Source organism: Hemitrygon akajei, chromosome 2, assembly GCF_048418815.1.
Source record: "Hemitrygon akajei chromosome 2, sHemAka1.3, whole genome shotgun sequence".
Classification (NCBI taxonomy): Eukaryota; Metazoa; Chordata; class Chondrichthyes; order Myliobatiformes; family Dasyatidae; genus Hemitrygon; species Hemitrygon akajei.
Genome location: NC_133125.1, coordinates 192,516,599 through 192,538,368, shown reverse-complemented (window position 1 = coordinate 192,538,368; position 21,770 = coordinate 192,516,599). Strand labels below are relative to the sequence as shown.

General features: G+C 45.0%; 1 protein-coding gene across 1 annotated transcript; it reads right to left on the bottom strand.

The window, feature by feature from the left end:
- Positions 1 to 840: 840 nt before the first annotated feature.
- LOC140721796 (zinc-binding protein A33-like) lies at positions 841 to 21,125 on the bottom strand. Its single transcript, XM_073036604.1, has 6 exons — positions 20,492 to 21,125; positions 14,547 to 14,642; positions 14,051 to 14,284; positions 5,128 to 5,150; positions 4,911 to 5,062; positions 841 to 3,414 (listed from the first exon to the last, which is right to left on the bottom strand). The coding sequence occupies exons 1-6, from the start codon at positions 20,855 to 20,857 to the stop codon at positions 2,843 to 2,845; spliced, it is 1,443 nt and encodes a 480-aa protein (XP_072892705.1). The 5' UTR covers positions 20,858 to 21,125; the 3' UTR covers positions 841 to 2,842.
- Positions 21,126 to 21,770: the final 645 nt, after the last annotated feature.

Here is a 21,770-nt window from a genome sequence, read left to right as displayed (position 1 = left end):
TCTATAACTCTATAATACAAATTACATGAACTGACAGCATCATGACCTGTCAATATATTGGAGTCAGTTTTGTAGAACTGTTCAACTTCGACTCCATTTTGCCATTCAAAGCGTCCATTAATCGCCAATTAAAGCATTGAAGAAGATTGAGACACCGAGACGAATGCGGAGGGTGAGGGAGTGAAGGTTTCGGTGCCGACTGCCTCCCTTCTGATCACTGCTGGAGAAGGATTCTGTGAGTGGAGTATCGCTGTGGTAGGTAGGTAGGGCTCTCTGCCTCGTGTGCTGTCCCTCTCTCTCGATGAGGATAGTATCGTCGTTCTGTGTTTATGGATTGAACCACTGTGTTTCTGGACTCTGTACCTTTTCAGACTGATGGGTTTTATACGTGTTTTTATCACCCGTTCCTTTTTGTTTTGTTGCGTGAGGGGAGTGTGTTTGTGGGTTGATGATCTGATAGTTTTTTGTGTAGGGGAGGGGTTGTTTTTTGGGGGTTGATGTTCCTGCTCCGTTTTATATGGAGCAGGGGGTTTTGGGGGGGGTCAATGCTGTTTTCTTTGTACAGGGGGTGGGTTTGATGTTTCTCTCTGAGTGACATTCCTGTTCTTTCTTTGTTTTGTCGCTCTGTGGAGAATACAAATTTCAGAGTTGTATATGGATACATGCTCTGATAATAAATGAATGTTTGAACCTTTGAACATATAGGACCTGAGCCAAATAATGTCTCGTATCCCCAAACATAATCTGAATTACAGCCTGTTGAATAGGAAGCAACGACACAGAACGAGGATGTAATCACTTTCAGCTTTATTGCAGCACTCTAGTGAAAGATAAATGCAACATGGCACAACCTTAATCAAATTGTACAAGATTCCCAGAATAAAGATAATAAATCATATTTTACAACATGACGTGGTTTTATTTTGTGTGTGGATGCAGCTAGCAGAAGAGTGTTTGCAATTCCCACAATACCAAGTATGAAAATAAATCACATTTTGTAAAAGATTTGGAGCATTTTGTTTGGGTCCAACAAACAGGATGGATAAAGATGAACCAGTAAATGTGCTGGCTATTCGACGAGTGTTATATAAAAGAGCAGAGAAGTTGATAATGCAAAGGAAGGCCTCTGAGTTGTTTCCTAGGACGGAGTGCTACTTTATCAGGAATTGTCGAGCTATGTACGCTGACACTTTTTGGGATTATAAAACCGGGAGATGACATTTCTGAAATATATAAGACTCTGCAGAATCTAGAAAAGAGAAGCTGAGTAAACATTGTCTCTCAAGGGCAATCGGAAACCAGGGGCTGTAGTTTCATGAATAGGAATTGCCTCTTTATGTCAGAGGTGAAGTGGGATTACATCTCACAGAGGGTCACATGAGAGAATGGAATCCTCTTCTGATCGGGGCTAAGGGGGTCAAGTCATTGGAACATGCCAGGGGATGTAGTGGACACATATGCCACATCAAGGTTTAAGATACATTTCAGCAAGATCCTGAATAGGAAAGGAACAGAGAGGTTGAGGAATGGAGAGATGGAGGCATAGAGAGACACTGGGATGGAGGGATTCTGTGATAGGGGAAAGGAGTGTCAGAAGAATGGAAGGATAGATTGGAGAGACAGATGAACAGATACATAGAGGACCAGAGGATCAGAAAAATGGAGGGTCAGATGAATGAATGGGAGGATAAAGGAATGGAGGGATAGATGAAGAGAGGATCAGAGGAATGGAGTGATAGAACAGAGAAACAGAGAAACTGAGGAAAGGACAGATGGAGGGATGGAGGGACAGAGGAATGGATAGATAGCATGGAGAGAAAGAGGAACAGTGGAAAAGAGGATCAAATGAATGGAGAGATAGAAGAGGAGGGATATAGAAATGGAGAATACTAGCAGATGTACGGTTTAACTTGACGTCACGGATGGCAAGGGCATTGTGGGTCAAAGGGCCTTTTTCTGTGATAGACTCTATGATTAATACACACAGGGTAGCACTGGATGAGTTTTGATCCACATTGTTATGGGGAACAGACAGGAAAGACCTGACCAGATCCAAGTGACTTTACAGAATTGTGGAGGTAGTTGGGAGAAGTTCCAGCACATTGAGTCTGCTCTGATGACAGCCTCCACCACAGACCAGAGTTGTGGTGACTGTCTTTGTGGTGGAACTGCACCAGTTAAAGCTGTCACAGATTTTAAAGGGTGCAATGTGACTGCATGAAAGCCTAGAACAATTCAGGACCACCGAGAAACACCCAGGGAATAGGACTGATTCCTTCAGTCCTGCAGAGAGCTGGCATGGTCTTGTTGAGCCGACCAACCTCCTCGATGCTTCAGAAATTCAAATTTGTTGCTCAAGGAACCTCGTGGCACAGAATGATGTCACCTCATCATTCATGTCTTTTGAAAAAGAGTATAAATGCCTTCAACATTCCTGTTAACCCTGCAGTCCCTCTGGTTCAGTTCCAAATGGACAATTGTTGTGAATCCCAAAGATATAATCTGCAGGAATAGGTTGCATTCATTTTAATGTCAACCGGGGCTTGGACGGTCTCGAATTACCAACAGTTCTGTGGTTAGCATATGAACAAATAATATGAAGGAAGGCGCAGACTATGGAATACAACTGGGATTTCTGCTCCTGGTTTTCCAGACTCTCCCTGTTGATGTCAGTGAGTTTTCCCAGAGCCTGCACCACTGCCAGGTCCCCACACTGTCCCGCTGAGTCCTGGGGCAGATTATTGGCTACTCATTGCAGATTTCTGATTCTCTCTGGGCTTCCTGTGAGGACTCCCTATCGGTACACGGTCTGGGAAAGTTGTACCCGATGCTGCCTACTGTTTTATTCCCAGGTTGGATCTTTATCCTCCTGGATTGTTACTCTGCGTTGACAGATTATCAGTGGGTCAGAATTCTTGCCATCAACATTAACATGTGGAGAGAAGTAAGGGTATAGTTTCCCAGTAAATGTACCATTGAAAGTGTAGATGTGGGTCAGGTTATCCACATCATGAAAGGACACTTTTCCTCCTTCATAATCCAGGGAGATCCGGATCTTTCTCGGGTGAACACTCAGCTCTAGGTTTGTCCCTGGGTTAGTACAGGCCGAGTACTCTGTCCCATTTCTCAGTAACACCGTCCAATATCCATTATCCAGACTCAGAGTGATATTCCCCTTCCTGGTGATGGAATCCTTGGCTATGCCAAAGCTCCAGTTAGTCTTATTCCCTACTTCCACCTCCCAGGAATGTCTTCCTGATGTGAATCCTTCTGATCCCAGGACACACGGACATGAATCAAACCTCTGTGGGTTATTGGGAAGCTGCATCAGTTTCCCGGTGTATCTCACAGTTCTCAGATCATCAGACAGCAGAAGAGAAGGATGGGCTGTGTTGGGGTCAAGGATGACCGGAGCTGGGAACAGATGGACACAGAGTGTCAGTCAGTCACACTCACCACCCTCCCGACAGCACAGTGGCGGCTGTGGAATCAGCAGGGATCCAAAGATCTAAACACAGAGACAGACCGATGACAGGTCTGCTCCCCACCTGCACAACAGGTAAAGGAGAGCACGTTCCTACCAGATGCATCTGGGTAAGAGTGAAAGGCAGAGAGCGTGTGTCTAAAGACCAGAGGCTCTGCGTGAGGTAATGCACAACACTGAACGGCTGTGTCTGAGTTGGAGAGTGTTCACAGGACAGCTGGACACATGAACCCCCAGTGACATTGATACCTCTTGATCCAGCCCTTCCCCTCATCTCACAACACTGTTCACCACCCTCCATCCCTCTATCCTTCTGTCTGGATGAAAGCTCCAGACCAGCCATGTCAACTGTCCATCATCCTGACATCCCTCTGCATCTTTCACACAGCCCACAATGGGAATTCGGTCTGTCTCATCAGCAGACTTGGATACTTTGCATCCCACTGTCGCAACAAATCATTCATATAGATTGTAAAAGATTAGGAGCCCCTTTGACGTCACACCTCACAGCTGACTGCATTCCATTAAAGAGCCCTCTCCAAATTCTCATTTCTCCAAAACTGACTGGAGATGCTCTCAGAACATTCTGTGGAACTGCACTCTATTCCATGGTAAAGAAACCACCTTGGTCATCAGCCCTCCTTCCGTACAGTGGTGGGGTTAATGAGAGTTTAATTTGAGGAAGGAAGAGTGACCATCCACAGTTTTCCACATTTAACCGCAATGAGGGTTTGCCTTGTACAGACATCAGGGAGGTGACAAGGTATGGTACAGGTGGAAACAGGCACATTTGAAGAAGCAACAGACAAGCCTTTTTAATGCCAAATGACTGCAAATGGTGAATGTTGGTGCACGACAGTGGTGGTGATGGGTGGGGTGGGGGGGGGGGGGAGGTGTAAATCACAGAGACTGAAAGCACAAGAGACCAGAGACCAGTTTCTTGTATTTATCCTGAGTCTTGGAACATGCAGTCACACACTCCGCTCACACTAACTTTTATCTGAAACTTTTCAGGAATCCTTTCATTTCCCCTTTGAAATGATCAGTGGGGTTGAGGATGACTAGAACTGGGAACAGATAGATGCAGAATGTCAGTCATTCTCAGGTGAAGTCCCCTGCCTCCTGACCATCACATTTCTTATCAGTCCATGCCCACCTACAAAGTTTGCTCTGCCAACAGGAAATAACACGGGCATGGACGAGCCATGTGCAAAGAACCAACATTCGACAGACTGCCACAAGGCCAACAGACATCACGAGGTCAGCGTTTCCCACATCTGCTCCCTCATGCTTCACCGAGATTTCTGGCCGGGGGGATTTATTCATTAAAAGCTACAGGTGAAGTACTGCTGTAAATTGGCAAAAATATCGATTGAAATCAAATCAATGAGAGGTTTAAGAGCTGATCACAAAGTCTCCACCCCACCTGCATTGATGACTGTCAGCATCTTCTTCCACACTCTGTACTGCAGTGAGCCAACATGCTTCCCCACATTTATTAAAGGGTAAACCTTCTGCAGCTCTGGCAGAGTTCGCTTTGTTCTGGAAGAGATGACAATGTCAGTCGTGATCCATTGCCTGGGAATTAAACCATGTTAGAAATAGAAATTTCAACTCATACCAACACAGGAAGTAAGTTATACCTTTTCTGAGTTTCTGGAAATTTCTGTGGAATAAAAATGAGTATTAATATTTATGAAGAGAAGAGATTTCAATCACAAAGTAATTGGAATGTTCCTGGGAGTCAACATCTCTAAGATTCTATCCTGGGCCCAATGTACTGGTCCAGTTACAAAGAAGGCATGTTTGTGACTACATTTCATTAGGAGTCAGACGAGATTTGGTTTGTCACCAAAGATTCACAAATTTCTACAAAAATACTGTGGAGAGCATCTTAACTGTTTGCATCACCATCTGGTGTAGAGGGGTTACTGCACAGGATCAGAAAAATATGCAAAATGTTGCAAACAGCCCCATCATGGGCACTAGGCTCCCCAGCATCGAGGAAATCTTCAAAAGGTGAGGCCTCAGAAAGCCCTCATCTGTCATAAAGGATCCACATCACCTCTTCTCACTGCGGCCATCAAGGAGGAGGTACAGGAGACTGAAGACACACACGTTGTTTTAGGAACAATTTCTTCCCTTCTGACACCAGAATTCTGAGTGGATATTGAACCCATGTATGCTATCTCACCAATTTTTTCTCTATTGCCTCTCTTTTTCACTAATTATTTTTCATATATCTCTAATTTTTAAAGTTTGTATTAGAATGTACTACTGCTACAAGCAACACATTTTTAATGACAATTGCCAGTGATATTGAACCTGATTCTGATTCTGAGATTCTACGGACGGACATCCCACAACACGAGGTACAGTACGAGCTGATGCACATCAAATCTGACAGGATTAAAAACTGGAGGCATCACAGGGTGGTCAGAGCAGAAAACTGGCTCAGTCAGAAGACACTTGTCCTGTGTTCTCTCTTGGATTAACTGCTCACTGTCTGAACAATCAGAATATTCTCCCAAACTGTACAGTTATGGTCGAACTCCCGGTCTGAGACCAGTGAGCAGGGAGAGACCGGACAGTGGTCACTGGAGTTTCACTGTCAATGTGCAGTGATTGAGAATTTTGCTGTTGTTTCAGAGTGAAGTTACCCATTACAGGAATGAGGTGCAGGCATTGTAAAGGATGCGTGTGAGGTTCATCAAGATTCTGCCTGGATTAGAGGGTATGAAATGTAAAATATGAGAGGCCAGGACTTCAGGTAGTAGCAGAAAGGTCAAAAGAGATAAACTGGGCAAAAGTTTCACCCAGAGAGTGGTGGATGCCTGGAATTTGCTGCAAGGGGTGCTGCTGGAAGTAGATAATGGTGGTTTAGAGACTTTTAGACAGACATGAATAAACAGGAAGGGTGTGGACCATGTACATGCAGGAGGGGTTCAGATTAATATGTCATGATGTTCGTCATGGGACAAAGGGTGTCACGGCCCAAGTGCGAAGTGAGAGATGCTGAAGCAGATCGATATTTCACAGACTTCAGTGTGAACAATATTAAAGGGAAAAGAAAACTACAAACACTAGGCCAAACAGGACCGTTGACTAAACACCCAAATTGAAAACGAAACCGACACTACGGCTGAAAAGAACAACGAAGAATAAAACGAGTACCGCTCGTCTTCAGAGTCAGTTGACTCAACAGTCCAATTTCTCAGGCAAGATGGAATGCAATGATGAAGCAGAGCAATGTCTAGGTCTCGACAAACACCAAGACAGAATGAATGGAGTTAAAAACTATCACAGTGAAATAATAATTGGCCGACATGTGCATGTTCTCGAGAGCAATTGCTGAATCTGCTGCGCAGCCGAATCTGTGGTTGTGACAAAGGGTTTGTTCCTGTGCTGTTCTCTTCTATGTTCTTCACATGGCCAGAATTTCACAGCAACGATCAGGGTCAAGATTTTGGAACTAGGAGGAAAGCTTATGCTACTGGGCACCAGATTTACTGAAGCAAATGACACAAATGATTCTCAAGATAGTATACGGTGACGTCTACCTATTTTGATAATAAATGTGGATATTACAGGGGTTAGTGCATTTTATATTAGTGACCAATGGGCATGTATTTAGAGATGGCTCTCTTGGTGTACCAAGTTTAGGTCTGTGATCTCCAGTGGTACATTATCCTCTTCCTGGTGAAGTATAACATGTCATCTTTCTCAGCATTAAATTTCATCTGGCACCAAGCTACCACCCACCATCCTGTTTCCATCACCATAACATCTATTTATTACCGTCTCATCTCATTATTTCACCAGACATGGTGAATCCAAAATATGTATTAGCTGAAAATATGGTGAAGCAGAGGATTCAAATGGAAGGGGTCAGTTGCTCAAATTCAGATAATTAGCTGAAGTAAATGAATGGGTAGTCATTCAAAACAGATACAGAATAAGAGAGGGTTTTGAAACTAAAGTTTTGAGGTGAGACTGAAGCTGGATCATATATTAGCTTTTCAATCGAAGCAAGAGGCTAAGAGTGAACGACTGAAGCATCGCAGAGGGAAGGTTATTTTTCTTTTCTTTAACTGATCGGGGAAAAGAGGCTAGACTGTGCAGGTGTGTGACGTAGCGTGTGGTTTAAAAGAAAGACTGCCATATACAGCAGCCATCGTTGTAGCAGCCATCGTTGGAGAGGACTGAGTTGGAATGGGACAGCTTTGGCTCAATCAGGCTTCAGCGAGAAACAGGCAGAGGTGAGAGAAGGTTCCGGTAAGTTTCTGTTTTTCTTTTTTTTGTTCAGACTAGAGATGTTCATCCTGCCAGGCAGGATGTTGGAATGCTCCTCTTGCAGGATGTGGGAAGTCAGGGAGACCTCCAGTGTCCTTGACAATGATACCTGCAAGAAGTGCATCCAGCTGCAGCTCCTAACAAACCACGTTAGGGAACTGGAGCAGGAGCTGGATGACCTCCGGATCATTCAGGAGACTGAGCAGTTTATAGATTGTAGCTTCCGGGAGGTAGTTACACCTAAGGAACAGGGCACAGGTATCTGGGTTACCATCAGGTAAGCGAAGGGGAAAGGGCAGTTAGTGCAGGGTTCCCCTGTGGCCATTCCCCTCCAAAACAGGTGTACCGATTTCTCTCCACTCTCTCCGCACTAACCCCAACCTCACCATCAAACCTGCAGACAAAGGTGGTGCCATAGTAGTCTGGCGGATGGACCTCTACCTCACTGAGGCCAAACGGCAGCTCTCCGACACCTCCTCGTACTTACACTGCCACAGGACCCCACCAAAAAACATCAATCCACTGTCTCCTGCACCATCTCCACCCTCATCAACTCCGGACACCTTCCTCCCTCAGCCAAAAACCTCATAATTCCCACACCTCCCACAGCTTGGTTTTACCTCCTCCCCAAGATCCACAAGCCTGACTGTCCCGGCAGACCCATAGTTTCAGCCTGCTCCTGCCCCACCGAACTTGTGTCTGCCTACCTGGACTCCATTTTATCCCCCATAGTTCAGTCTCTCCCCACCTACAACCAGGATACATCCCATGCCCTTCACCTCTTCAATAACTTCCAATTCCCCGGCCCCGAACGCTTCATTTTTACCATGGATGTTCAATCCTTATACACCTCCATCCCCCATCAAGAGGGCCTCAAAGCCCTCCGCTACTTTTTGGATAACAGACCCCACCAGTTCCCCAGCACCACCACACTCCTCCGGTTGGCGGAGCTTGTTCTAACTCTCAATAACCTCTCCTTTGGTTCTTCCCACTTTCTCCAGATCAAGGGTGTAGCTCTGTGCACTCGCATGGGCCCCAGCTATGCCTGCCTCTTTGTGGGTTATGTTGAACAGTCTATGCTCCAAATCTATACTGGCACCCCTCCCCAACTTTTCCTCCACTACATCGATGACTATATTGGTGTTGCTTCCTGTACCCATGCTGAGCTCGTCAATTTCATCAACTTTGCTTCTAACTTTCACCCAGCCCTTAAATTCACTTGGTCCATCTCGGACACTTCTCTCCCCTCTCTCGCTCTCTCGGTCTCCATCTCCTGAGACAGACTATCCACGGACATCTTCTACAAACCCACTGACTCCCATAACTATCTTGACTATACCTCTTCCCACCCTGCCCAATGCAGAAATGCCATTCCCTATTCCCAGTTCCTCCGTCTCCGCCTCATCTGCTCTCAGGATGAGGCTTTCCGTTACAGGACTTCTCAAATGTCCTCTTTCTTTCAGCATCGTGGTTTCCCTTCTGGGGTCATTAAAGATACTGTCACCCGCATCTCCTCCACTTCCTGCACTTCAGCCCTCAACCCATCCTCCCGTCACCACAACAGGGACAGAGTTCCCCTTGTCCTCACCTATCACCCCACCAGCCTCCGGATCCAACACATTATCCTCCACAACTTCCACCACCTTCAACAGGAACCCACCACCAAGCACATCTTTCCCTCCCTACCCCTCTCAGCTTTTCGCAGGGATCGTTCCCTCCGTGACTACCTGGTCCACACATCCCTCCCCACAGAACTCCCACCTGGCACTTATCCCTGTAAGTGCAAATGCTACACCTGTCCCCACACCTCCCCCCTTACCACCATTCCGGGCCCCAGACAGTCCTTCCAGGTGAGGCAACACTTCACCTGCGAGTCTGCTGGAGTTGTCTATTGCATCCGCTGCTCCCTCCTCTACATCGGCGAGACCTGATGCAGATTGGGGGACTACTTCGTCAAGCACCTAAGCTCCGTCCGTCACAATAGACAGGACCTCCTGGTTGCCACCCACTTCAACTCTGCCTCTCATTCCCATCTAGACATGTCCATACATGGCCTCCTCTACTGCCATGATGAGGCCAAACTCAGGTTGGAGGAGCAACACCTCATCTACCGTCTGGGTAGCCTCCAGCCTGGTGGTATGAACATCGAATTCTCCAATTTCCGGTAATTCCCTCCCCCTCCCCTCCCCCTATCCCAGGTCCCTCTCTGCCTCTCTCCCCTTTCTACTTTCTGCTCCTTTATCTCTACAGTTCTTTCATGCTTATCCCCTCCCCCCTTTATCTTTCCTCTGATTGGTTTTCCACCTGGCGCCTCTAGCCCTTCCCCCTCCCCTATCTCTATTACTGGGCTTCGGCCCTCTCTTCCCCCCCCATTCCTGATGAAGGGTCTCGGCCCGAAACATTGGCTACTCTTTTCTCACGGATGCTGCCTGACCTGCTGAGTTCTTCCAGTGTTGTGTTCCTATGTACCGATTTGGATACTGTTGGGGGGGATGGCTTACCTGGGACAAGCTGCGGCAGCCAGATCTCTGGCACAGTCTGGTTCTGCAGTGCAGAAGGGAGGGAGGAAGAAGAGGAGAGCGGTAGTGATAGGGGACTCCATAGTCAGGGGTACAGACAGGAGATTCTGTGGTCGTGACAGAGAGTCCCGGATGGTTTGTTGCCTCCCGGGTTCCAGGGTCAGGGATGTCTCTGACAGCATGCACAGCATTCTGAAATGGGAGGGTGATCAGTCAGATGTCGTGGTACACATCGGTACCAATGATGTAGGTAGAAAGAGTCATGAGGTCCTGAAGAGTGAGTACAGAGAGCTTGGTAGGAAGTTGAAAAACAGGACCTCGAGGGTAGTAATCTCTGGATTGCTGCCTGTGCCACGTGCCAGTGAAGGTAAGAATAGGATGCTCTGGCAGATGAACATGTGGCTGAGAAACTGGTGTAGGGGGCAGGGTTTCAGATTTCTAGATCATTGGGACCTCTTTGGGGCAGGTGGGACCTGTACAAGAGAGACAGGTTACACCTGAACTACAAGGGGACCAATATACTTGCAGGGAGGTTTGCTAGTGTTTTTGGGGAGGGTTTAAACTAGATTTGCAGGGGGATGGGAACCGGAGTGCCAGAGTAGATAGTGGAACGGGGGTAAAAATAAATGATGTTAGTAGTTCATGCAGAGTCACAAATAGCAAGGTTGTGTGTGGTGGTAATAATCTTCTGAGGTGTGTATATTTCAATGTGAGGAGTATTGTGGGAAAGGCAGAAGAGCTGAGGGCCTGGATTGACACATGGAATTATGACGTCATTGCCATTACTGAAACTTGGCTACAGGAGGGGCAGGACTGGCAGCTCAATGTTCCAGTGTTCCGATGTTTCAGACGTGATAGAGGCAGAGGAATGAAGGGTGGGGGGGGGGGGGGGTGGCTTTGCTAGTCAGGGAAATTATTACAGCAGTGCTTCGACAGGACAGATTAGAGGGCTTGGAAACTGAGGCCATATGGGTGGAGCTGAGAAACAGGAAAGGTATGACCACATTAATAGGGTTGTATTATAGAGCACCCAATAGTCAGCGAGAATTGGAGCAGCAAATCTGCAGAGAGATAGCAGACAACCGCAGGAGACAGAAAGTTGTGATTGTAGGGGATTTTAATTTTCCACACATTGATTGGGACTCCCATACTGTTAAAGGTCTAGATGGGTTAGAGTTTGTGAAATGTGTTCAGGAAAGTTTTCTAAATCAATATATAGATGCACCAACTAGGGAGGATGCAATATTAGATCTCCTTTTAGGAAATGAGTTAGGGCAGGTGACGGAAGTGTGTGTAGGGGAACACTTTGGTTCCAGTGATCTTAACGTCATTAGTTTCAACTTGATCACGGATAAAGATAGATCTGGTCCTCGGGTTGAGGTTCTAAACTCGAAAAGGCCAAATTTGAAGATATGAGAAAGGATCTATCCTTTGTATCCAATGTAGATTGGGAAAGGTTGTTCTCTGGAAAGGATGTGATTGGTAAGTGGGAGGCCTTCAAAGGAGAAATTTTGAGAGTGCAGAGTTTGTATGTTCCTGTCAGGGTTAAAGGCAAAATGAATAAGAATAAGGAACCTTGGTTCTTGAGGGATATTGGAACTCTGATAAAGAAGAAGAGAGAGATGTATAACATGTATAGGCAACAGGGAGGAAATAAGATGCTTGAGGAGTATAAAAAGAGTAAGAAAATACTTAAGAAAGAAATCAGGAGGGCTAAAAGAAGACATGAGGTTGCTTTGGCAGTCAGGGTGAAGGATACTCCTAAGAGCTTCTACAGGTATGCTAAGAGCAAGAGGATAGTAAGAGATAAAATTGGTCCTCTTGAAGATCAGAGTGGTCGGCTATGTATGGAACCAAAAGAAATAGGAGAGATATTAAATGGGTTTTTTGTATCTGTATTTACTAAGGAAACTGGAATGGAGTCTATGGAAACAAGGCAAACAAGTAGTGAGGTCATGGAACTTATACAGATTAAAGAGGAGGAGGTTCTTGCTGTCTTGAGGCAAATCAGAGTAGATAAATCCCCAGGACCTGACAGGGTATTCCCTTGGGCCCTGAAGGAGACTAGTGTTGAAATTGCAGAGGCCCTGGCAGAAATATTTAAAATGTCGATATCCACGGGTCAGGTTCCGGAGTATTGGAGGATAGCTCATGTAGTTTTGTTGTTTTAAAAAAACTCAAAAAGTAAGCCGGGAAATTATAGGCTGGTAAGTTTGACATCGGTAGTAGGTAAATTATTGGAAGGAATACTAAGAGATAGGATCTACAAGTATTTGGATAGGGACTTATTAGAAAAAGTCAGCATGGCTTTGTGCGTGGTAGGTCATGTTTAACCAATCTATTAGAGTTTTTCGAAGAAGTTACCAGGAAAGTGGATGAAGGGAAGGCAGTGGATGTTGTATACATGGACTTCAGTAAGGCCTTTGACAAGGTTCCGCATGGGAGGTTAGTTAGGAAGATTCAGTCGCTAGGTATACATGGAGAGGTAGTAAATTGGATTAGACATTGGCTCAATGGAAGTGTCAGAGAGTGGTAATGGAGGATTGCTACTCTGAGTGGAGGCCTGTGTCTAGTGGTGTGCCGCAGGATCAGTGCTGGGTCCATTGTTATTTGTCATCTATATCAATGATCTGGATGACAATGTGGCAAATTGGATGAGAAAATTTGCTAATGATACAAAGATTGGAGGTGTAATGGACAGTGAAGAAGGTTTTCAAAGCTTGCAGATGGGTTTGGACCAGTTGGAGGAATGGGCTGAAAAATGGCAGATGGAGTTTAATGCGGACAAGTGTAAACTATTGCACTTCAGAAGGTCAAATCAAGGTAGAACATACAAGGTAAATGGTAGGACACTGAGGAGTGCAGTAGAACAGAGGGATCTGGGAGTACAGATACATAATTCCCTAAAAGTGGTGTCACAAGTAGATTGGGTCGTAAAGAGAGCTTTTGGTACATTGGCCTTTATAAATCAAAGTATTGAGTACAAGAGTTGGAATGTAATGGTGAGGTTGTATAAGACATTGTTGAGACCGAATTTGGAGTATTGTGTGCAGTTTTGGTCACCTAATTACAGGAAGGGTATTAATAAGGTTGAAAGAGTGCAGAGAAGGTTTACAAGGATGTTGCCAGGAATTGAGAAACTGAGTTACGACAGATTGAATAGGTTAGGACTTTATTCCCTGGAGCATAGTAGAATGAGGGGTGATTTGATAGAGGTGTATAAAATTATGATGGGTAGAGTGAATGCAAGCAGGCTTTTTCCACTGAGGCTAGGGGAGAAAAAAAACAGAGGTCATGGGTTAAGGGTGAAGGGGAAAAGTTTAAAGGGAACTTTGGGGGGTTTCTTCACGCAGAGAGTGGTGGGAGTGTGAAATGAGCTGCCAGATGAAGTGGTAAATGCGGGCTCACTTTTAACATTTAAGAAAAACTTGGACAGGTATATGGATGAGAGGGGCTTTGGAGGGATATGGCCCAGGTGCAGGTCAGTGGGACTAGGCAGAAAAATGATTTGGCACAGCCAAGGAGGGCCAAAAGGCCTGTTTCTGTGCTGTACTGTTCTATGGTTCTATGGTTCTATATAGTAATGGGTGTCAGGGGCTGGTAATGTTAGTAAACATTGCTGTGGGCTTGATTTGAGGAACGGTCTAACACCATACCATTAGAGTAATAATAGTTTACGGCTGAATGGCAAACTGTTTGATTTTAATATCAGTGTTAACAAAAGGATGGAGAGAACAAAATCAGGTAGAGGTACTGTTAAAAATTTGATGCTGTCCTCTTCCTTCAGCCCTTCTTCAATGTCCTGAATGGTGTCTGAAAGTGATGAGATGACTTCTGTTGCATCCTTGATTTTTCTCTTCATCTCCAGGCAGTTTCTCTCTCTCTCCAGTTTGAGATCTTCCAGCGCGATCCTTTCTTGGTCACGGAGAAACTGACGCATTGTTTCAAACTGGGCTTTAATCTGTTTCTCTGCCATTTCTCCCTGGTGCTTTGGAAAATAAGAGAGAGTCTGAGCACTGACAGATATTGTGCTGTTACCGGAATCAGTGACATCTCACTACTGGGAGCCGGGCAGCAACGCACTCTGAAGAGGAGGCTCTAACTAAGAATCAGGGGGTGTATATTAGTTTTCTCAGGATTTGCCAGCACAGGAGGTCAGTGAGGGATAATTGTGTTGACTGAATTATTCACTCGCAGCCTGAGTTTCAACGTGATTGTAGCTTATGGAACGATGTGACATGATTATGTACCTGAATATGCTTCATTGTTTTCTCATAATCACTTTTTACAGCAGCACATTCCTCCTTCTTGTCCAGGATTGGCTTCAGTGAGGTTTTCAGTTCTTCCTGCAAGAGATTAGTTTACTTGTACAATTTGGTGTCTCTGGAGGTCTGGAAACAAAATACTTTATTTTGTTTAATTAACAGAGATTCTCAGAAAAGTTGCACTCTCTTGAATAAAGCAGTATAAGCATTTCATTTAAAGTGAGAAGCAGGAGCACAGTAGAGTGAAGGTATCTCCTCTAATATTTGAACCACGGAATTAATAATATCTGTGAACAAAACATTGGGATAAGAGTTTTTAAGGATGCACTTACAGGAAGAAAGACAGAAATGCGAAGACAGAGTTTAGTTGCCCGGTAGTGAAAGGCAGGACCAGCAATGTGGATTATGATGGATATCAGCTGGGCTGTAAGATATCACCATTAGACCATGGCTATGTCAGGCTTTTCCTTGTCTATGTGGCAGTTGCGATAATTTATTTGGAATTTAAGTCCAAAGATTATAACCCCAAACTCGCTCAATGTAGAATGTTATTTGATTGTAATGTTTTAAAATCAGATTATTGATGAAGGATATTAATACATTAGAATCAATTCCATTAATGGAACTAATATGTGGAATTTATCACATGAGAAAGTGATCAGATTTAGGGTGTCAAGTGGACATAGGTGCTTCATCTCTTCCCAGTTGTACTAATCCCACTTTATTGTCTCAGATTCTACCAATCAGCCTTATACTCAGCTACACACCACAAACAATGTACAGAGGCCAATTAAACCAATATCCGTGTGTCTTTGTGATGTGGAAGGAAACTGGAGCACCTGGTGGAAACTCCCAAGGTCACAGACAGAATGTGAAAATTCCACACGGACAGCAGATGGGTCTCTGGAGCTACACCTCCTGCACCAGGTACCCCATGACTGACAGATACAGGATCCAGAAGGGTAATGATAGAGTGGATGTGGAGATAATGTCTATTCCTGTTACAGAATCTTGAACTTAGAGTCATATTCAAAAATAAGGTACAAGCAACTGCTAATAGATTATTTTTCATTCTCTCATAAATGGTTGGAACTCGTTTCCGGTGAAAATTGCCCTGAATGTGGGGTATCTTCTTGTGAAGCAAAAGGATGAAGGGTTCCTGGGGATGACAGAAATTGGATTGAGACTACAATCCAATCACCTCTGATCCTATAAGCTGGTGTCATGAGGTTGGGGTCTGATTTATGCCCGCTCATGATTCAAAAAGAAGATTTTCTTAAAAATACAGAAGCTGGAAATCTGAAATTGACTGTAAATGTTGGAAATACTCAGTCTCTGAGTTTATGACCCAGTAAGTCTGTTTCAATGATTTCATGTGATTCTATCTTTGTACCGAACTATCTATCTGTCTGCAGAAAGACATTTCAATGGGTACATTTACTGTCAGAGAAATGTATACAGTATACATCCTGAAATTATTTTTCTTCACAAACATCCACGCAAACAGAGGAGTGCCCCAAAGAATGAATGACAGTTAAATGTCAGAACCCCAAAGTCCCCCCCAGCTCCCCCCTCCCACACATAATCAACAGCAAAGCAACGACCCCCTTCCTCACCAGCAAAAAACCATCAACACCCTCCACCGAGTACTCAAGTATGCAGCAAAACATCAATAAAGACACAGACTTGGAGAATCCCAAAGACTACTCACTCATCTGGTCAATCCACATACCACAGGCTCTCTCACTCTTCCCCAATAAAGGAAAGAGACGTCTCCCCATTTCACAGCGAGAGGGGCAACATAACAAACAACTCGCCGATTTATGGTGTAAAAAGTCTGTTGCATCACTTCTTGTGAGCTCTGTGGCCAAGGAACTCGGGTCTCTTGGCACACAGCCAGCAGTCAACTCATTGCTTTTGATCGGAGGGACATTTCACAAGAACTGGGGGAATTTGTTAACAAAGGTGGGATGTGTAGGACATTCTTTCTCAAGATTGTAGTTCAATTGCTGAAACACCTGTAGTTTGGTGAGTGTGTATCCGGGATGGGAAGTCCATGTGGTTTACAGAGCTGAGGAAATCTTGGAAGATGCTTCCGAATCACATCGATATTTGCCTCCTAACCATTCAACTGATTTCCCTCAGCCTATCTGGTGCAGTGAGATCCCTGACCAGGGAGCCTTCTGCATGAGGGAAGCTCTCAGAACCCTCACAAATGGATTCACTGATATGCATCTGATTCAGTCTTGACTCAACACATGTAAACATAACTATAGAAACATAGAAAATCTACAGCATGATACAGGCCCTTTGGCCCACAATGCTGTGCCAAACATGTCCCTACCTTAGAACTACCTAGGTTTTACCCCTATCCCTCTGTTTTTCTAAGCTCCATGTACACATCCAGGAGTCTCATAAAAGACCCTATTATTTCCACCTCCACCACCACTGCTGGCAGCCCAATCCACGCACTCACCACTCTCTGCGTAATAAATTTACCCCTGACATCTCCTCTGTACCTACTTCCAAGCACCTTAAAACTATGCCCTCTCATCCTAGCCATTTCAGCCCTGGGAAAAAGCCTCTGACTATCCACACGATTAATACCTCTCATTATCTTGTACACCTCTAAACCTCCTGGGCTGTTAATTATTTTCTGATTTTTGTTTGCTGTTCAAAGTACAAGACACCATGTGCACAAAACCTTCAATAGCAGAATCAGTTTTTGCAATTATCGAGGGAATTTCTATACATTATTTGGAATCTTTAAATAATTTATGCTTAGTACAGACTATACAATGTTTGGTCATTGCAGGACACAACACAGTGAAGCAAGAGTTTCAGATCATTCTGAAAGGGATTTTGCAGATCAGTGTGAATTTGTTGGCAGCTGTATACAAATGCCACTCTGCAGAGCAGTATAGCACTAATGATATGAGGATGGGTTATTCACAGGGAGTTACCGTATGTATTTCATGTATTGAATGAGTGACACATCAGTTATGAATGTTGGGGAAATTATTTGACCACAATCATGATAAGATCTGTAGATGCCTTGAAATCCAAAGCCACACACACACACACATGATGCTGGAGGAACTCAGCAGGTCAGGCAACATCTACACAAAAGAGTAAACAGCCGATGTTTTGGGCCAAGACCCTTCATCAGGAATCTTCATTATTTTAAGTTTGGCATGTTAGCGTTCCCATACTTGTTCAGGGAGAGTCCAGAATTCCAGCAACAGAGGGAATAATTCTTGTGGAATGTATAGCTCAATATGCAAGACTGTAATGGTCTCATCAGGAATACGAAAACACGAAGGATTGTGTTGCTCAGGAAGATTAAGAATCAATGTAATCACACAACATAACAGGAAAATAACAGCAGTAAGATTGCAGACAGTTAAAATGCAGATGACATTCCAAGGAAGGGTCAAATAGAGCCAACTTGCTGAACTGGTTGAACGGGTGTTGGGACAATTGACGGAAAGGTTTAGTCACAAACAAGAGAAAATCTGCAAATGCTGGAAATCTGAGCAACACACACAAAATGTTGGAGGAACTCAGGAGGCCGGGCAGAATCTAGGCAAAGAGTACAGTGGATGTTTTGGTCCAAAGCCCTTTGGTGGGATTGAATAACAGGATAAATTCCTTACAGGCTCCAGTGGGAAAGTAGAAGATGTGCGTTTCTAAGTTCTTTGAATGTTTCTGGCCACGGTGCAACAACTACCATACAACACAGACACAGTGGAATCCTTTCCATCATTGTTTCACTCTCCATCAGAGTACTTCGTGTGACTAAAATTCTGGTTTTGGAAGGTCATCTAGCAGTTCAACTTGAAGCATCACCCCGGTGTTATGTCACTGTTCACCAGGGTAACTAGTGTCAGACTCTGTAGGACTGTCTCTGAACATTTCCCCAGTATCTCCTCATTAGGACAAGGAGATTACAGATTTTTAAAAAGTTTATTGACATACAGAGTGAAATAGGCCCTTCTGGCCCTTTGGGACCCATCACCCAGCAACTGCTGGATAACACTAGCCTAATCATAGGACAATTTACAATGGGCAATTAACCTACCAAGGGAGGAAAACAGAGAACCCGAAGAAAACCCACATGGTCAAGTTGAGAATGTACAAACTCAGTGGACCCTGATAATAAGGTTCATTTGCCAAGGTGGCAGATAGAGGCAGTGGACCACGGGGTCTGTCTGAGATGACCGTCTGTTCTACATCTGAGGACATCTCTGTCCCAGGGCTGATGGGAAGAGAGAGTACATGGATGTGGAGAGGATGTTTCCTATGTTGGGAGAGTCTAAAACCAGAGGACACAGCCTCAGAATAGAGGGGTGTCTTTTTAGAATGGGCATAATCAGGAATTTCTTTAGCCAGTGGGAATTTCTTTAGATAGTGGTGAATCTGTGGAATTCATTTCCACAGGCAGCTATGGAGGGGTTTTAAGTATATTTGAGGCAAAGGCAGATAGATTCTTGATTGGCCGGGGTATCAAGGGATATTGGAGAAGGCAGGAGATTGGGTCTGAGGGGAAAATTGTATCAGTCATGAGGAAGCGGTGGAGCAAACTCGATGGGCCAGATTGCCCAATACTGCTCCTATATCTTAGGATGTGTGTTGGCTCACTGGAAGCCTTCTGGGTCGCTGGGTTCACCCTAGATAGGAAGGGTTGTATCCTTTTAATGTTGGGCATATTGCAAAAAGAATTACAAGGGGTTGATTGGGAAACATCAATGTTCAGGGACCTCCTGCGGTTTGAACACGATTCAGTTAAAACTCCGACACCAAAAAAAATGGAGGAATTCAGCAGGTCCGGCGCCATCTACAGAGGGAAATACAATCGACGTTTTGGTCTTATTCCGGCTTCTGCCCTGCTTTTTTAGTCCTGATTAAAGGTCTCAGCCAAATCTTTATTCCACTTGAGTAAACCAGCACTTTGTGTGTTTTGGACCCTATTCACCTTTCTGCGTTCTGAACAACGTTGTACAGAACAACGCCTTCAAACAGAAACACATTATCTAAAGTTCGGACTCCGGAGATAAAACCGACACGTTTAGATAGATAGATAGATAACCGACACGTTTAGATAGATAGATAGATAGATAGATAGATACTTTATTCATCCCCATGGGGAAATTCAACATTTTTCCAATGTCCCATACACTTGTTGTAGCAAAAACTCATTACATACAATACTTAACTCAGTAATAATATGATATGCATCTAAATCACTAACTCAAAGGCATTAATAATAGCTTTAAAAAAAAAGTTCTTAAGTCCTGGCAGTTGAATTGTAAAGCCTAATGGCATTGGGGAGTATTGACCTCTTCATCCTGTCTGAGGAGCATTGCATCGACAGTAACCTGTCGCTGAAACTGCTTCTCTGTCTCTGGATGGTGCTATGTAGAGGATGTTCAGGGTTTTCCATAATTGACCGTAGCCTACTCAGCGCCCTTCGCTCAGCTACCGATGTTAAACTCTCCAGTACTTTGCCCACGACAGAGCCCGCCTTCCTTATCAGCTTATTAAGACGTGAGGCGTCCTTCTTCTTAATGCTTCCTCCCCAACACGCCACCACAAAGAAGAGGGCGCTCTCAACAACTGACCTATAGAACATCTTCAGCATCTCACTGCAGACATTGAATGACGCCAACCTTCTAAGGAAGTACAGTCGACTCTGTGCCTTCCTGCACAAGGCATCTGTGTTGGCAGTCCAGTCTAGCTTCTCGTCCAACTGTACTCCCAGATACTTGTAGGTCTTAACCTGCTCCACACATTCTCCATTAATGATCACTGGCTCCATATGAGGCCTAGATCTCCTAAAGTCCACCACCATCTCCTTGGTCTTTGTTGTTTGTTTGTTTGTTGTTTGTTGTTTGTTGTTGTTTGGATGTTGTGATTTTCAGTCTGCTCACCTTGAACTCCTGCACGGCCTCTTCCAGCAGCAACAGCTCGTGGCCACGATGATTCTTTGAATGCTGACAGATCCCACAGAGGGGCTGCTTGTCGGTCTGGCAAAACAGCGTCAGCTTCTCCTTGTGGCGGCTGCATTCCTGCTGAGTTGTCTCCCGGTTTGCAAACGACTCAACGATGCCGGCGAGGGTGCGGTTTGGCCTCAGAGTTTTGGAGGAAGTCTCTCTTCTACATATGGGACAGGACGCTGTGCCGGGTCTCTTCCAGTACTGAGTAATACAGGATCGGCAGAAGCTGTGATCACAGTCGATTAAGACAGGATCTTGAAACAGATTATGACACACAGCACAAGACAGATGATCTTCCATGTCCAAGGACTCACCGAGTTCACTGTGACCAACTAAAATGGTGCCCGAAGAGCGGAAAACGTTGGCTTTCACTTTCTGTCCCTGTGATCTTTGCACTATCCGGAACTACAGGACCGATCAACACACCGTCTCAGTAACTTCTTCAAGCGGACTTCTCCCCAGCTCACATGCCCCTCCGGCCAGGCTGTCCACCAGGCCAGGCTCGATTTCAGCATTTCGAAGACGCCATGGTCCCGGTGCAGATCAATGGGGTAGGAAGAAAAGTTCAGCCGTGATAGATGGGTCGAATGGCATGTTTCATTCTCTATCTATGAATCCCTATGACTCAGCGAGAAAAGCAAATTCCACAAAGCAGGACCAGAGGAAACACAGCCGGCAGTAAGGAGAGATATAGATCTACTGTACAGTTAGTGATTAGAAAAAACCTGCCAACATAACGAGGGGAGGGGAAGTGGAGAAGCTGAAGCTCGGAAGTGATAGGTGGATCCGGCTGAGGAATGTTGACAGGAGGATGGGAGAGGAGAGAGGCTGGGAGGTGATAGGTGGAGGTGACACAGGGCTGCAGGTAGTGGAGTCTGATGGGAGAGGAGAGAGGCTGGGAGGTGATAGGTGGAGGTGACACAGGGCTGCAGGTAGTGGAGTCTGATGGGAGAGGAGAGAGGCTGGGAGGTGATAGGTGGAGGTGACACAGAGCTGCAGGTAGTGGAGTCTGATGGGAGAGGAACCTGGAGCTTGGAACCACACTGACAGGTGGGCAGGGAAACAGGAAGAGTGGGATGATGGGAAACAGTAGGATGGGTATTTGGGTAATGGGCAGATGGAATGGATGGAGGAGAGGAAAGGAATTGTCATGGGGACTGGGGGAATCTTGTCATGTGGACCAGGGTCTTGACCAAAAACTTTCACAGTGACT

Coding starts and splice junctions, on each gene's coding strand:
- LOC140721796 (XM_073036604.1), bottom strand. CDS start 20,857: ATGGAAGATCATCTGTCTTGTGCTGTGTGTCATAATCTGTTTCAAGAT. Junction 14,643..20,491: donor AGGCCGTGCAGGAGTTCAAG/GTGAGCAGACTG, acceptor AATCTCTTGCAG/GAAGAACTGAAAACCTCACT. Junction 5,151..14,050: donor ACAGCATCAAATTTTTAACA/GTACCTCTACCT, acceptor TTTATTCCACAG/AAATTTCCAGAAACTCAGAA.